The sequence below is a fragment of the Ammospiza nelsoni genome, chromosome Z, assembly GCF_027579445.1.
Source record: "Ammospiza nelsoni isolate bAmmNel1 chromosome Z, bAmmNel1.pri, whole genome shotgun sequence".
NCBI lineage: Eukaryota > Metazoa > Chordata > Aves > Passeriformes > Passerellidae > Ammospiza > Ammospiza nelsoni.
Window position 1 is genome coordinate 87,632,821 of NC_080669.1, and position 15,923 is coordinate 87,648,743.

General features: G+C 46.4%; 1 protein-coding gene across 1 annotated transcript in view; it reads right to left on the bottom strand.

Annotated features, from left to right (window-relative positions):
- MYO5B (myosin VB) overlaps window positions 1-15,923 on the bottom strand; it is a 149,933-nt gene that overhangs the window by 52,644 nt on the left and 81,366 nt on the right. Inside the window, exons 15-18 of the mRNA XM_059491981.1 lie at window positions 14,784-14,933; window positions 14,088-14,185; window positions 8,696-8,782; window positions 259-370 (exon numbers count right to left, since the gene is read on the bottom strand). Coding sequence (XP_059347964.1) covers window positions 259-370; window positions 8,696-8,782; window positions 14,088-14,185; window positions 14,784-14,933 — 447 coding nt within the window. The remainder of the gene's footprint in view (window positions 1-258; window positions 371-8,695; window positions 8,783-14,087; window positions 14,186-14,783; window positions 14,934-15,923) is intronic.

Sequence of the window (15,923 nt, forward strand, 5' to 3'; positions counted from 1 at the left end):
AATGGCCAGTCATTTGTGTCCAGCCAGTGACAGAAAACTCGACTTCACCAGCACTGAAAAGATTCACTTCTCTTGACCAGAACCAAGAAATCCCGTGCTCCTGACACCTCTTTGCAAGACTCCCTCATTTTGGGAAAACTCCCAGGCTGCCTGGGGTGGAGAAGCACCTGCACATGCAGCAGGTGAAGCTGGAGCAATCATCAAAGCCATGAGTTCTGTGCTTTTAGCATCAGTGACAAAGATCTGGTCCCAGCTCACCTTAATGAGGTCTTCCAGCAGGGTCTGACAGATCTGCTTCGTGTTGTTCTTAGAGAGGTCTCTCTTGTTCATAAGCACACGGTACCTATTGAAAAAGTCAGGGTAGGACCACCTGAAAGCAAAGCACACGCTGGGTTAGTCTGCATGCTGGGTACTGCTTCACTAAAATAAAGTGCTTGGAGTCATAGATGAGCCAAAAGTGTGCAATATTTCAAGGGATTTCTCACCACAACCCTCAGCATGGACCAACTCCAAAAGGAGCTACTCACCCCCAGCTTGGCCCCAATCTCAGATGCTGAATAACCATGTGGCCTTTCTAGCCTGGAACAGAAAGGCCACAGATCACCCTGTTCTCACCCCTGATGTGCTTCCCAATCTGCTGCTCTTTACCACTCAAACACAACAGTGCTGCTCCTGTCAGAAAGGAGAAGCTAACTTGGGAGAAATCATGGATCTCTTGTTTACCCAAAAATAAAAACTAAACAGAAATCTTCATAGTTGTAGATTGCACAATCATAAAGTTGTAGAAAATGAATCAAATAGAAATTCTTCGGTTTTTGTGTTCCCAAACTCTGCTGAATACTAATTTCAATCTACTCCCTAATTGCTCCATCTTGAGGTCTGTGACTGACACCCTTCAAACAAACACAAAATCTTTTGGCTCTGGAAAGACAAAGCAGCCCCTTGGAAGATGCCTCACTGTCTCCAGCAGCAAAGCCTCCAAACAGGCAATGCTAATTGAAGGAATTAGAGCACTGTATCCTGCTGCTAGAAATATCATCTCCCGCTGCTGGTGATAGATTTAGAGCCTGCAGACTGCGATCCTGAAATTGCTTCAGCATCTGCCAAGTTTCAGCCCCCTCTAAATTAACACAGTGAGTTATAAACCCCTCAAAACCTGAGATTTTAATTAACACTAAACTTTTCCAGCAAAGTCCAGAATGATCATTGATATTTCAACAAAATACGCATAACAAGCATCAAAGGGAGACTGGAGAGAATCACAGAGGATTTGATTTCTGCCCTCACTCAACAAAACCACCTGTGAGCCTGATCCTTACCTGCAGGGATGCTCGGGCAACCAGGACGAGAACAAACTGTGAAGAGATGCCGCACAGAAACATTCTCTTCACCCAGAGGCCCCATGTCCACCTTAACTTTTTGCATTATGCACCAAATTCTTCCTATTTTTACACTTCCAGGGATTAAGTGTATGGGAGGGAAAATAAACTGCAAAGGGCCAGAGCATTGCTTGCGACGGGTCGTGGCCAGTTTGCAGTGGTGAGACTGAGTGAGACCACCTGAGCAGTCACAGCTGCCAGCTCTACAAAATGCATCATGAAACTGTTCAGTTGGAAGGGACCTGCACAACCATCTACTCCAGCTGCTGGTATCTCTCATGAAAACACCTTGAAGGCTGGAAGTTTTGGTATTTGCTAAGACAGGCATATTGCTGATTTCAAAACACACAGCCGACAGAGTTTTTTGTCACTTCAGAAAAGGGGAGGAAAGCCAATGCTTTTTTTCATTGAAAAGAGTGCAGTAAAAGGAAATGTTTGCAAAGGGAATGAAGAGAGCAAATGGGAAAAAAAGGTGGATTGGTAAACCACATGTAACTCCTGCATGGACACACAGCACCCAGGACACAACTAGTGAAAAATAAAGGGACTGGCAAAAACCAGAATATCCTTAGGATTGCACCTAAAACCAAAGGTAAAAAGGAGATCTTGTGGGGGCAGAAGCATGAAGGCCACTGTGATGAAAGGATTCCCCATGCTCAGAATGCTCAGATTGGCTCTGGAACAGCCAGATTTTGTGCTGATTCAATCTCTGTCTCCATGGGCTAGTCCTGAGGCCATGCAGCTACAGCTACCCACCCTCAAATAACCAAAAGATCACTGGATCACTAAAAAAAAATAAGGTGTCAGGTATGGAGAGCTCCCTCTGGGGTGAAAACTGAACACAAGATTATGCAAGACTACAAACTTGTGTCCTCTAAGGTTTAACTTAAACTTGCCTCCTCTTTGCTTTCCCAGCGCCTCTGTTTTATAATTACGTTTGCCACTTTGCGTTGTGCAAATGAAATCCGTTTTCATTTCAAGCATACCCAGGGTTTACACAGCTCCAAATCAAACCTGAGAGGAGAAGCAGAGCATGCAGAGCCCGAGGCACCCAGCCAAGCACACGAGGCTGGCTCGGGTACTGCTCGAGCCAGGGAAAGCTTGGGAGGAGGGAAGAGAGAAGGAAGGAGTATTCCCATTAACCTGCCAGAGTCAGCTCAGGCACTGGCATTATTAACTGCTGATATCCAGAGAAAAAAATCACCCTGCAGGTGCCACCCAGGCTCTTCCAGCTAAGAGCAGATGGTGAAGAGGCAGAACATGAAACTCAGGGCACAGGTCCAAGCTGGGCAGAAAGTAAAATCCATCATCTTCCAGGACCACAGCAGAGATGGAGATCCCACAGCTGCCCACAAACAGGAGTCAGACACCTGCAGGAAATCCTTAAAAATAAATCATAGGTCACTGCACAGTGGGTCTTCCTCCAGAGCCTGTCATTCTCGTTTCCCAAGGCGGAAAAAAATTATTTTCCACATCCATCCTTAATAAAAATGACTCACTTTTCAGGAGTAAGTCTCACATGAGACATTGGAAGAGTCAGGGAATACATTCCCTGGTTTCTGCAAGGTGTTCACAGGACTGGTGGCATCCACAGCCCCACATGTCCCAGAGGTTCACAGCCCCACGCTGAGCCCCAGGGCACTGAACTGCCTCCCTTGTGCTCTCACCACTCTCTGATTTATCAGGGAATGACAGCCCTGACACCACACTGCTCCTGAATTATTGTCCATGGGCATCAAAACAAAATCTGTGCCACAACAGGAGTTTCGCTGGGATATTTGCCATCCCAGTTCACCAGCAAAAGAAAGCTGCAGGGGTTCATAGGTGCTGCTACAGAATCCTCCCTGGAGAAAGGAACAATTAAAGCACTCAGGTTTAATGTAACATGCCTCATTGAACCACTCGAGGCTCAAAGCTGTATAAAATTTCCTTACAACTATCTGCTGGGAGAGAAACAAACATGATCCCCCAGCCCTGCAAGGGACATTTCTCCAGTGCAGAAATACTGAAGCTCAGTGCTTTGTTGTACATGCACTTTTAAAATTACTTTTCTGCACATACTTTTTTTTTTTTTTTTTAGGTACAATGCCTTCATTTTAAAAGGGAAAACAAAAACAAACATGAAAACAGAAAAAGAAAATTCGTTCATACTTGCCAAGCCACACACTGACTCCCAGCAGGAGACAAAGTATGTGCTGTGTTACCCCACAGCTTAGCAGGTCAGGAAAGACTGTGGGAAGGGTACACCTCAGTTCAAATTGTGGACAGGTATCAAATAAAAAACAGATCTCGGGTGCTTGGTATGCTGCCACACAACACACAGCATGGGCAAGCCTCAGTGCTGGGGGCTGGAAACAACCAAGGGACACTAAATAAATAGAGCTCTGTATTATTATTATCAAGTTTTAAGATCCAGATAAGTGATGCAGAGAAAAGAGATGGAACCAGGGCATTTTTGTACCTGCACAACTGAGAAACAGGAAGAAGGAGGCACAAAGGACTGGGCAGATGCTATTCAAACTGAGATCAAGCCAACCTCAAACAGCTGAATTTTGCTTTGATGCCAGCACAGGTCACTAAGGGGAAAAGGCAATAAAGGGAAGGGAAGAATGCAGGAAAATAACTTATGCCTGTGGAAAAACCCCTCCTTGGGCTCAGCAGCAAGGAGGATGGTTGGCTGAGAGCCTGAGGCTTGGTCATCCCAGCAAAGTCTTTGTCACCTACAGGAAACAGAGGGAATAAGACATAGTACACGCCACAAATGAAGTAATCTTTTTTCTGTAGTTTAAGCAACCAGATTTGGATGTTTTACACAAAAATGCAGCCATGTGCAAAGCAAAGGGGCTGCTCCTGTCCAAAATCGAGGGTTTATGAACCTGAGCAGAGCCAGCTGTGTTTATTACAATGCCAAATTGAAGGGAGAGCGTGGGTAGGAAACTGGGGTTCACATTCCAAGGAAGCTTCCAAAAAGCATCTTTCCATGCAGTCAACAACTGCCCAAAATATCCACAACCCATTGTTTCAGCAATGTTGTGCCAGCTGCACTGAGTGAACAGCTGAAAGCAGTGTAATAGGTCAAAAAACCTTCCAACTCTTAACCATAATGTGGTTTCCTTTGGTACTCTAAAATAACTGAACGTGAAATGTTTCCACTCAGAGCAAACAAAGACCATCCCAGGTGCTGAGCAAACTCAGTTTTGTGCGGGAAATCCTGGCAGCACCACAAGGCACCCTCCCCTGAAGGGGTCAATATATTAAGCAGGAAGGAGCTGGATGATATTGATCTTTTCAGAGGAGTCAGAACATGTCTGGAAGGGTGCAGGTTCAATCTCGGAGCCAAGATTTGACATGAAATTATTTTAGAAGCTGCAGTTCAGGGAGAAAATTTCTCTTGCCTTGTTTACTGCAGCAGAACAGATTTGCCTTTCAATTAGTTCTAAAACATGCAGGCTGGCCTGGCTTGAAATTAGCTGGAATATATTCAAAGGGAAAAACGAGGGGGGAAAGCCCCTCCATTTACATATTACACCTTTGTTGGGTGTGGGCAAACAGAACTGTTGGTAGCCAAAGCAATTTATAGGTCTTGTTATCCTGAAATGACAGCCACACAGCTAAAGGCACATTCTGTAAAAAAAATTATACATCAAGGATGTCCATGATAGTTTTCAATTATAAATGTTTAATATTTATAGAGTTTAGCAGCTGGGATTTCACACTGAATTGATACAAAAATGCTGAATCTGACAGTGAGCTCCAGCGACCAGAGGAAGCAGCCAAATGCCAAGGATACTTAAACTATAAATACATAACAACTACAAAGAGGGTAATTCAGAGAGAACTGCAGTGATGAGGCAATTCAGAGTGGTGGCACGGTGGGACACCACTGCTGCTGGACCAGTGACTGGAAACCACCAAAACCAGCAGGGGGGAAAAAAAAAAGTACAGTTTTGACAGAACCAATTAAAAAACTTGGTTTAAAGAATTATTTTGCTATTCATGGAGATGTGCAGCAATTAGTTCTCAAAAGACTCATCTCTATGCAGCCAGTTTCTGTAAGGAAGATGAATGGTTTTACAGCACAGAGATATCTTCCACGCTTTACCCAGGGAAGCTGATGATAGATTTACTACCTACACACCTCAGACACTCCATTCATCACAGTCATTTATGTACATGCTAACAGATACAGATTTCTTAACTGCTGAGTAACATTTCAAAGCAAATGATACATTTTCAATTTATTTCAGACGCAGCCAGAGCGCAGCCTACCATGGAAATGGTAAAATAAACTCAGGAACACCCTAAGTGGGGAGTCCCAGGCTTCAGATTTCTGAGACTTACACAGCTTGAACAACTACCACTTGTATTAAAAATTATTTCTTTTTCTAGAGGTAAAAAAATTATTAACTCAAAACACTGAACTCTTCAGCAGCAGGTGGATTTATCCAGAGATCTCTGACTCAAAGTCACATCACCCTCAGAAAGCTATTCTAGTGACAGTGTGCTGGAATATATTCAGAAGTAAACATTACAGGATGAAAACAAGAGTTTTTCTATTGTTTCTGGTTAAAACTTACCTTGAGATAAACAAATTTGGAAATTCCCTATTGTTTTATGGGTAAATTGCTTACACCTGAGCGAAGCAAAAGTCACGAAGATCAAGTTTTTTGCTATTATTTTAAAGTATTCCAAATTTAGAGCCTTCACAAGAGGTTTAAATTTAAAGCAATGACTGTCCTTTTTGGTTTTATCCTTAATCAAGCAATATAAATGCAACCTGTCTCAATATATAAGGAAATACAGAAGAATAATCAATGCTCACTGTGATGAAAACCGAGAGATATCACATGTAAAACTGCAGAAATTACTAAAAGTCTGTTACTTTTCCTACAAAACAAGATCCTGTGGAAGCATCTTTTCCCGAGATGGTCTGTAAAATCAATATAAAGACACAGATTATTCACAATCTTTCAATGACATTGTCCAGCTCCTGAGTCTGGATTTTCAAGACTGGAATTTTCTGAGTAAGGAAGATGAAGAACTATTGGAGCCCAAAGTGAGTATTCTATTTGGTGCAGAGCTGCTCCTATACACAAATACATGCTAGAAATATTAAAACACACAAGGATCTGTCCTTCAACAATCACAAACTTTGGAGAATATCACTCTGAAAGGATGAAATTGCTTTTTGCACCCTGGTTTTTTTTGTCCCTGGAAGAAGAACAAGAGCTGACAAGTTGCAGTGATGGAAGAGTTCTGTATTCCTAGCGTCCTGGGAAAAGATCTCACAACCAAAAGCATGCAAGCAGAGCTGAGAGCATCAACTTTTTAGTTTGTAAGGGTGGAGTAGTTCTTGTACTGGTCAATTCTTTGCTGTCAATAGATCCTGGCTGGTGTCCAGGTGCTGCAGCGATTCCTCCCCTCTGCTCCCCCTCCCCATTACTGATTTCACATTGATTTTAGTGCTGTAGAGTATTAGCTGCAGTTAAGTGAGCAGAAATGGGAAAATGCTACAAATCTGTAGGATAATTATGAATGGAGGGGAACAGGGTGTGTTCTATGCAGCCATGGTAAGACCAGTAACAAACCTCACAAAACACACAACGCTCAGGTCAGAGCTCCCCAAACTCTCCCAGGACCCACCATGGCAAAGCCAGGGCTCAGACTGCACTGGGCAGTGTGACTGCTTGCTTGGGGAGCAAAGAACTGCATTTCTCTGGCCTTTTCCACGTGAGAAAAACCCAGATTTTTCATTGTTTCAGGGCTTTTACTGCAAGGACTAACAGATTTGGTCTGGCTACAAAGATGGTAGTAAAAAACACCCATGGGCTGGAATTTTTGATTCCCCACCATGGCTTAGGGATCAAGTAAGGAAGAAGCAGCTTTTTACTGGTTGCTTCCACAGAAGCCCTCAAGACTTCAGAGATGGGAGCCAAAGGTGATGCTGGGTCTTCTAACAGGGTCAGGCTCCCAGCATGAGGTCCCAGATCTGCACCCTCCCGCACTGGCAGGGGACACAGAGAAATTGGGTTCCATGAGAGTTTTCTTCTTCTCCTTTCTCTGTTTTCTCTTCTTCCTCCTTAAGTTGCTGGACCCAGCTGGTCAGGGAGGACCCCAAGAGCAGCTGTGACCTGCCCACAGAGGTCCCTGGCCAGCAGAGGTGACAGAGCCACCTCAACCTGCAGCTGCTGCCCTCGGCTGCCAGAACCCCCTGCAGCTTTTCAGGAGGCTGTGAGAGCAGCACACTCCTCCCCAAAATGTGAGACAGGGAGTTGCTCATGGTGCTCCACATCACGCTTAGCCAACACTTCACTGAGCATATTTATGACTTCTTTGTTCCATATAAAAGGGCTGATGGCTTTGCTGACATTAACACAAAGCTGCTTGGCACTAAAATGCAATTGATGCATTTTTAGAATTATTTGCCCTTGTCATCTTCAGGACTTATGTATAGTCTATTTTTTCTGATTTATTGGGCCTTAAAAACCTCCTTTGAATTTTATATCTCAATCAGCAGGAGCACACCACCCATAACCCTCCTTTTTATGATGCAAGAGTTTGAAGCCTAGGATGCTCTGGATGTGCTCTGTGAATGTCTACAACAATAATTTACAACCCTTATTTTCTTTCTCTGAAAGTAGAATCAGAATTTTTTTTGGCTGAAATGAGGATTGCAGCAGATGTCTGAAGCCAGGGGGGAAACAAAATCACACACAAAGGAAATCAAATTGAACAGTGGAAGAGGCTTCAGGCAAACAGTGAAGAAGTGCTTTAGGGCAGTGCTTGCTTTCAGAGTTGTTGTTTCGTTACTTGGTTTTCACCTAGGTACAGCATCCAAACTGGATTCCTTTGTCTGCCAGGCATCAGCTTTTTCAGAAGTTTCATGAGAGCAAATTACCTCTCAGGACCAGACTGAAAGCACCAGCTGGAGCACAGGACACACTCTCTGTCATGCCCACTTTGCAGCTCTTTGCTTGACAATGAATCTCTTACACGTGAGGAACCCAGGACATAATGGGAGTTTGGCAGAATGAAACAAAAAATATATAAAAAGCAGAAAATCTATCCTGGGTACAAGCAAACCTAAATAAACATTGTCCTGCCAACACAAGTATTTTCTTCCACCTCCCTCACGTCAGATAATCCCAGAAGGGTTTGGTCTTCAAAGCTCACCCAATGCTACCCCTGCCACGGGCAGAGACACCTTCCCCTGTCCCGGGGTGCTCCAAGCCCCCTCCAGCCCAGCCCTGGGCACCATGAACCTGCTGGGTAAGCAGCAGGAGCAGCACAAGCCCAGGGAATTCCCAGCCCAGCACCTGGATGGGAAGCCAGCCGCACTGATCCGGATGGTCTCCAGCACTCCGCAGGCTCTCAGCTGCTGCACTGCTCTCTTCGGATCAAACCTGCAATTAGATTTAGGACAGGCATTAACACACAATGAAAGGGAGCCCACAGCCACTGCCTCTCAAACCTCAGCATAACCCAGGCCTGGCTTTGGGAACAGGCTGCACAGATGTCACACCTTTTCTCTGCATGTCGCAAAGGTTTGACTTCCGAGTTGCCTGAAACCTTGCTCCCACCCTCCTATCAATGCCAGGGGTATTCTTGGGATAGACTGACCATCTGCTGCAATTAATTAGTGCCTACAGCTAGAATCTATCTGGCTTTGTAAAGCAATACAATCACAATAAAAAAGGGAACAGGCTACCCCACCACGAGCTGCCTGGTGAACCAGCTATTGGGGCAACAATATATTTACAGAAATCAAATTCAACAGCGGATTAAGTCCGATATATTCAATTCCATATCCAAAGCAGGTAATTAACAGGTCCCATGATTTTCTAGACTAAGCTTTCCAAGAACATGACCACTTTAAAGCTTGCATCATCCCTTACCACTGCCACCACATGCCATCAGGAATTTGTGGCAAAAAAATCTCAAGGAAACTTCCAGCTGAATACTCAGCCAGTGCTTCCTCTGATTCCTGGCAAAAACTCACTCCCAAATCAGACCATCCTGGCAGAGAGTGAGTCCAGGTACCAGCATCCCCCATGGCCACTCCCTCCTTCCACCCTGACACTGAATGCACAAGGAGGTCACAGCTCTCCAGCCCTGGAAGGCACTGGAAAAGGTTCCTGCATCAAGCTCAGACTCACATGATGCAATGTCCATAGCTGTGTGAGGTTTCCAGAACAAAGCTTCTCATATAATGCCAGTTTTTTTCCCTTTCTGAAAGCTCAAAATATTTACACCTGCAAGTCAAGATTACATGAATAATTCTTCCTGCTCTCTGCTGTACAAAAGCAGCATGAAAAATAGTCTCCTTCTTCTCCCTCTGTGCTTTTTTTAATTCCCTGGACCTGTCAAGCCTACAAGCAAGTTATTCACTGCAACACCACCAACACTGTGCAGGGTGAAAAATCAGTCTGGGCTGTCACTCACTTCAAGGAAGAACCCACAAGAGTGCAATTTCCATAACAATAAATAACAAACAGGAGTGGCAGATCGACAGGTAAGCATCAGTCCTGCAAGATCCCAGGGCAATCTCTCTGGTATCCAAGGGAAACTCTGCAAAGCAGCAAAGCCCTGTTCAGTGGGGGTGAAATGCAGCCACCAGAGAGGCTGAAGTCATCTGTCAGCAACAGCTCCAGTAACGGGCTAATGCTGAAATTAAGATCTTAAAAGAGGGACAATACAGCTTATTACAAACTCCTTTTCCTTGCCATGGCAGATAGAAGCACCTGGCAGGTTGCTTTTGGCCTGGAAACCCAAATCAAAGATCCCAAACCCTGCCTGAAAGTGAATCTAAAAGGAAAACTGACAGAGGAACAACCTGAAGTCAGGCATTCCCCTTGCACATCTCTCTTTGGAAGTCTTCTCCAGCAGGAATTAACCTCAGTCCCAGCCTGCAGTCACATGGAGCAGACACCCCCGCATGGAGCAAGGTGTCCCAGGATGGGAGCCTGGCACCCTCCAGCCCTATTACAGATTTTATCTTCTCAGCATGTTGTGAGTAGGAATGCAGGGTGTGAGAGACCTGAGGAACCCTCCAGTCCAGTCCCCTATGCTCAAAAGCTGGGACAGCTGTGGGGGCAGATCCATTGCCCAGGGGTTTAGCCAGTCAAAATTTATAGAAACCTCCAGAGATGGAGGCTGAACAACCTCTCAGGCAGACTATTCCATTGACAGACTGTCAGGGAGAAAAAAAATAGGTTTATTCATGTCCAGTCTGAACCCCCCATGTAAATTTGGGGCCATCGGCTCCTTCCTCCCACCACACACCACTGTTGAGAGCATGGCTTTCTCCTCATGGTAGCCCCTCTAAGTACTGAAGAGCTGCCATTACCTCCTCCCTGTTCTCCAGGGTAAGCTTTTCATTTTAGTAAAAACATAATGCTCTTGTGAGCCGAAAAATTTTATGTTTTAGAGAAAACTTATTTTCTCACTGAACAACAAACATAACACCCAGTGTTCTGCATGCTACAGACACTTGGGTGCTAACGTGGAGCAATGCTGATGATGTTTCACTTCACAAATGCTTCCCAGTACTGCACATTTTCCAGCATGTGTCTTTAGATCACACTTTTACACATAAAAAAGTCCTACAAGGAGCAGCTGAGGGAGCTGGGAAGGGGCTGGAGCCCCAGGAGAGGCTGAGGGAGCTGGGCAGGGGCTGAGCCTGGAGCAAAGGAGGCTCAGGGGGGCCCTTGTGGCTCTGCACAGCTCCTGACAGGAGGGGACAGCCGGGGGGGAACAGGGACAGGAGCAGAGGGAACAGCCTCAGGCTGGGACTTGGACAGCAGCAGGAATTTCCCCATGGAAAGGGAGGTCAGGCCTTGGCAGGGGCTGCCCAGAGTGGTGTTGGAGTGCCCATCCCTGGAGGTGTCCAAGGAAGGACTGGATGTGGCACTCAGTGCTCCAGGCTGGTGGCACAGTGGGGTTCAGACACAGCTGGGACTCCATGATCCTGAGCTCTTTTCCAGCCTCAGTGCTCCTGGGATTCCGTGACTTTATTAGCGCCAGGCTAAGGACACAAATTCTTCAAGCTGGTGGCAGCAAGACCAACCTTGACCACGATCCCCAGGTGACAATGCCAATTAAGCAATCCATGAGGGGTGAGCGGGGAGAAGCTCTTGCAGAACCAGCCACAGGAGACATCTGAACCCCCTGTGGATGAGGATGCAACCCCATCACCACAACCTAAAGCAACCTCCTCCAGAACCATCCTTGTGTCTATTTTGGCCTGTCATGTGTTCCCAAAATCCTGAGCTTGGACATTCACCAATAGTAGCATCACACTGGGCAGAGCCATCACTTGGAGTAGGAGCAGGCACTGGCAGAATTATCCTCCTGGTGCTTGCTACCCATAATATCTTAGGGATACAACTGAGTTCATTCAATTACTGCCCCCTGAAAACCAGGAGTTTGCACATCCATGGAATTATATTAACTGTATCCTGAGCATCTCATGAAAAATTGAATTTGAAAGTTCAAAGGCAGAGAAGTGAAGAGGGATGAGCTGAAAGGAGAGCTAAGCAGGGACATGGAGTCCTGGAAAGACCCACTGGAAAGATGAAACCACTTCATCACCCAGAGCATCTACCACACTCTCATTACAGCAAGTCAGAGAATAATTTTGTGCTTCATCTAAAGAAAATTGTCAATCACACAGTGTAATCCTGAATTTCACTTAATGAACACCCCCTGCAAAAGGCAAGAGGAGACGAAGGCCCAGGCACATCCAATTCTTACAGGATGGTGTGTGGAACAGATCAGCAGAGCACAGGAACAGAGATCCCAGCACAGACAGCCGTCTCCAGGGCTGCTAACTACTCATCTAAAGAATCAGGTAAATAGAAACCAGTTTCTGAATGTCTTGCAATGATTAATACGCCTCACTTTGCTGTTTGCAGGGGCAGAAGAGTCAAGCCAGGAAGCTTCCTGGTGGATACATCTCTCCCAGCACATCATGACCAAGGGTAGGTCTGCTTAGAGAAGCTCTGCCTTCCTTCCAGGACACTGTTGGAGCTGTCTCTGCATTCCTAAATTCCACTGTGCTCACTGGGAGCACTCAGCCTGCATCAGATCAGCTGGAGGGAAATGCCTCCCTGCTGCTGGATTACATTTACAATCTTCTTCCTTAAAGGTCACCACCTGCACTTGATGCCTTCCGAGGACATCACATCTGTAAGGTCCCTGCATATTAATGGCCAAGCTTTTCTGGAGTTACAGAGAAGAAAACTGGGCACAAATCCATGACCAAGAGGTCAAACAGGGCTAACAACTACCTGCTCACAGAGATTGTTCCCTGTGATACGTCTCTGAGCTACGGACAAAGATCAGGACTGGCCTTTTGCTTCAGCTGCTCACCTGCCTGGAGTTGATACAAACCACATCTTTACTTTTTCTACATTTATTTTGGAAGCAGAAAGATATTTCTGTTCATTTTACAAGCCCACTACTTATCTCTTCTTTTTCATTTCCTTCTCTTGTCACTGTTTGGAACTATAATTATTTAAATCAAAGCAAGTCTAAGATAAAAACTGCATGAAGACCCTATCACTGCAAAGCAAGGATGCTCACTATTAGCAGAGCATATCTATGAATTATTAGAACCTGAATTAGTCTTCATTTCAGAGGCAAAACCCCACATGCTGAAACTCAAAAAGGTGACTCCAGCAACCCACACAGACCTTCCAGCTTCAGGAACAACATTAAATGGAAAAGGCAAGCTCTTCAGCAGGAGGAAGAGCCCAAAGCATGCCCTGCCACCATAAAGCTGAGCATATCTGCTCACCGAGTTCTTCATCAGTAAATTTGCAGGCAACACTAAGCTGGGAGCTTGTGTTGATCTATTGGAAGGAAGGAGGGCTCTGCAGAGAGACTTAGATCAGTTGGATGGATGGGCAGAGTCCAACAGCATGAAGTTTAATCAGTCCAAGTGGCGAGTTCTACATTTTTGCCACAAAACCCCCCCTACAACGTTCCAAGCTGGGGACAGTGTGGCTGGGCAGTGCTCAGGCAGAAAGGGCCCTGGGGGTGCTGGTGACAGCTGCTTGAATATGAGCCAGCAATGTGCCCTGGTGGCCAGGAAGGCCAATGGCATCCTGGCCTGCATCAGGAATGGTGTGGCCAGCAGGAGCAGAGAGCTCATTCTGCCTCTGTACTTGGCACTGGTGAGGCCACACCTTGAGTGCTGTGTCCAGCTCTGGCCCCTCAATTTGGGAAGGACATTGAGATGCTTGAGCACGTCCAGAGGAGGCAACGAGGCTGGTGAGGGGCTTGGAACACAAGCCCTGTGAGGAACGTTTGAAGGAGCTGGGGCTGTTTAGCCTGGTGAAGAGGAGGCTCAGGGGTGACCTTATTGCTCTCTACAGCTTCCTGCAGGGAGGTTGCAGACAGGTGGGGCTGGTCTCTTCCACCGGGCAGCACTGACAGAACCAGAGGACACAGCCTCCAGCTACATCAGGGAAGGTAGAGGTTGGATATTAGGAAAAATTTTTCACCAAAAGAGTAATAAAGTACTGGAATGCTCTTCCCAGGGAGGTGGTGGAATCATCATCTCTGAATGTGTTTAACAAAAGACTGGACATGGCACTTGGTGCGGTAGTCTAGTTGAGGTGTTAGGGCATAGGCTGGACTCTATGATGTTAGAGATCTCTTCCAACCTCATTATTCTGTGATTCTGTGATCTGCAGGGCCACTTACTTGAAGGGGAGCTTCTCATCGTTGGGCTTGATGCAGCGCACGTAGTGCGGGGTGGTGGCGTTCAGGGTCTCCATCAGCAGCTGCAGGGAGTTGCGGAACTGAAAGACAAAACCACTCGTCTGGAGGAGGGAGGGAGGAGCTGGGGCCCTGCAGCCCCAGCCAGCAGTGCCACAAGACACCCGTGGGTGTGACACAGAGTGAGCCTCCCCATGGAGCCAGCCCAGATACGGGGAATTCAGAGAAGACACTGTGGGGTTGAGGGCTTCCAGCTCAAAGAGTCAGGAGCAATAAAGCTCGGGAGTCTGCCCAGTTGGGTCTTTGAAACATCTCCAAGGATGGAGGCAGCACAACCTCTTTGTGCCCCTGTTGAACTTTTTGACTGCCCACAGTGGGGAAATGCTCCTTTCCTGAAGCTGTTTCAGTTTAAAGGCTCCACAGTATATTGGCACACCATCCAGTGAATCCCAGAGTCTCCACCCTCCCCAGACCATGTCTCAGCTGCTTTCAGCCAAGACTACTGAATCCTGCTGTTCCAGAGACACCACTAGAAGTCATCCAAAACACAACAGCTGAACACAGAGATCATGGGAAAGTCTCTTTCCACCCAGCTTTTTATTTACCTCTGCTTCAAACTGAAGCAACAAGGTATTAACTGGATTGTTCTGTTGTCACTGACTCCCTGAGACCTCCCATTACCTGGTGTCCCACTGTTTTCCTGTGCTCCTTATTGGCAGCTTTGAAGGCTGGCTTGGCAGAGCGCACGTTGATCCGGGGTGTTCTCTTTGCCACAGCAGTGGTGGGCATGGCGTCCTTCTCCTCCTGGAATAAGTCTGCTACCATCTGATACTGAAACAAAAGGCAACACTTGAGCACTTCTGGCCCTTCCTGCTGGGGAATGAACCTACCCAGCTCCCATGGCTCAGGTCATTTCTCACCCATCCTAAACCTGAAAGGGGAAAAAGGGCGAGAAAGTGAAAGCAAGAAGAGATGTCTACATGAACCGTGTCAGCAGGACAGCTGACCATTCTGTGCTGCAGGTCATGAAACCTTGAAACATGCACATTAAATCAAACTAACCTAAAAAGAAAGGAGGCTGGATTGCTGAGGTCTTGCCAAGGCACAAAACCTCCTGGACAGGAGGTGACTCTTGCTCCCAAGGCTTTGTTTCAGGGTGTTTATGGAGCCCTGCCCCAGCAAGGATGCTGCTACACAGCACATGACCTAGGAATAGGATCTCCTGAGAGCACAGGCTGCAGACAGGCCCCACCACAGCCCCGGAGGCACCCTTGCTTTTCAAAAAATTAAGGGACACAAACACTTCCTCCCTAATGAACCACCTTTCAGGGTAGCACCACCATCCCACAACCCTGCAAGCACCACATCTAGCTCAACAGATCCTAAGCCTGGGATTTCTGGCAAGCCAGCAGCAACATTTTTGCTTCACAAACAACAGGTGAGCTGGCAAAGGCAGTTAATGCCTTTATTATTATTATTATTATTTAGGAGGCAGAATATTCAGATTTACATTAGGTTGGGGAACCTGAATATTAAGTAAGCCACCATAAATCTGGTCTGGTTAGCAAGCCTGTCGAATTTTCACATATTGAATCCATCTACACACCCACACTGGCTACTGACACAGCTGCACTTGCATTCAAAGGAAAAATCCTTAAATGTAAAAAAACCCTCTCTGTCAGCAGGTGGGATGTCATGTATCACCAGCTGAGCTGGGCTCCTGCCAAAGCACCCACAGTGTCTCCCAGCAGCAGGGATGCTGGAGCACCTGAGGGAGAGAACCGCATTCCTCACATCCATGGCACACCATGCCCAACACAT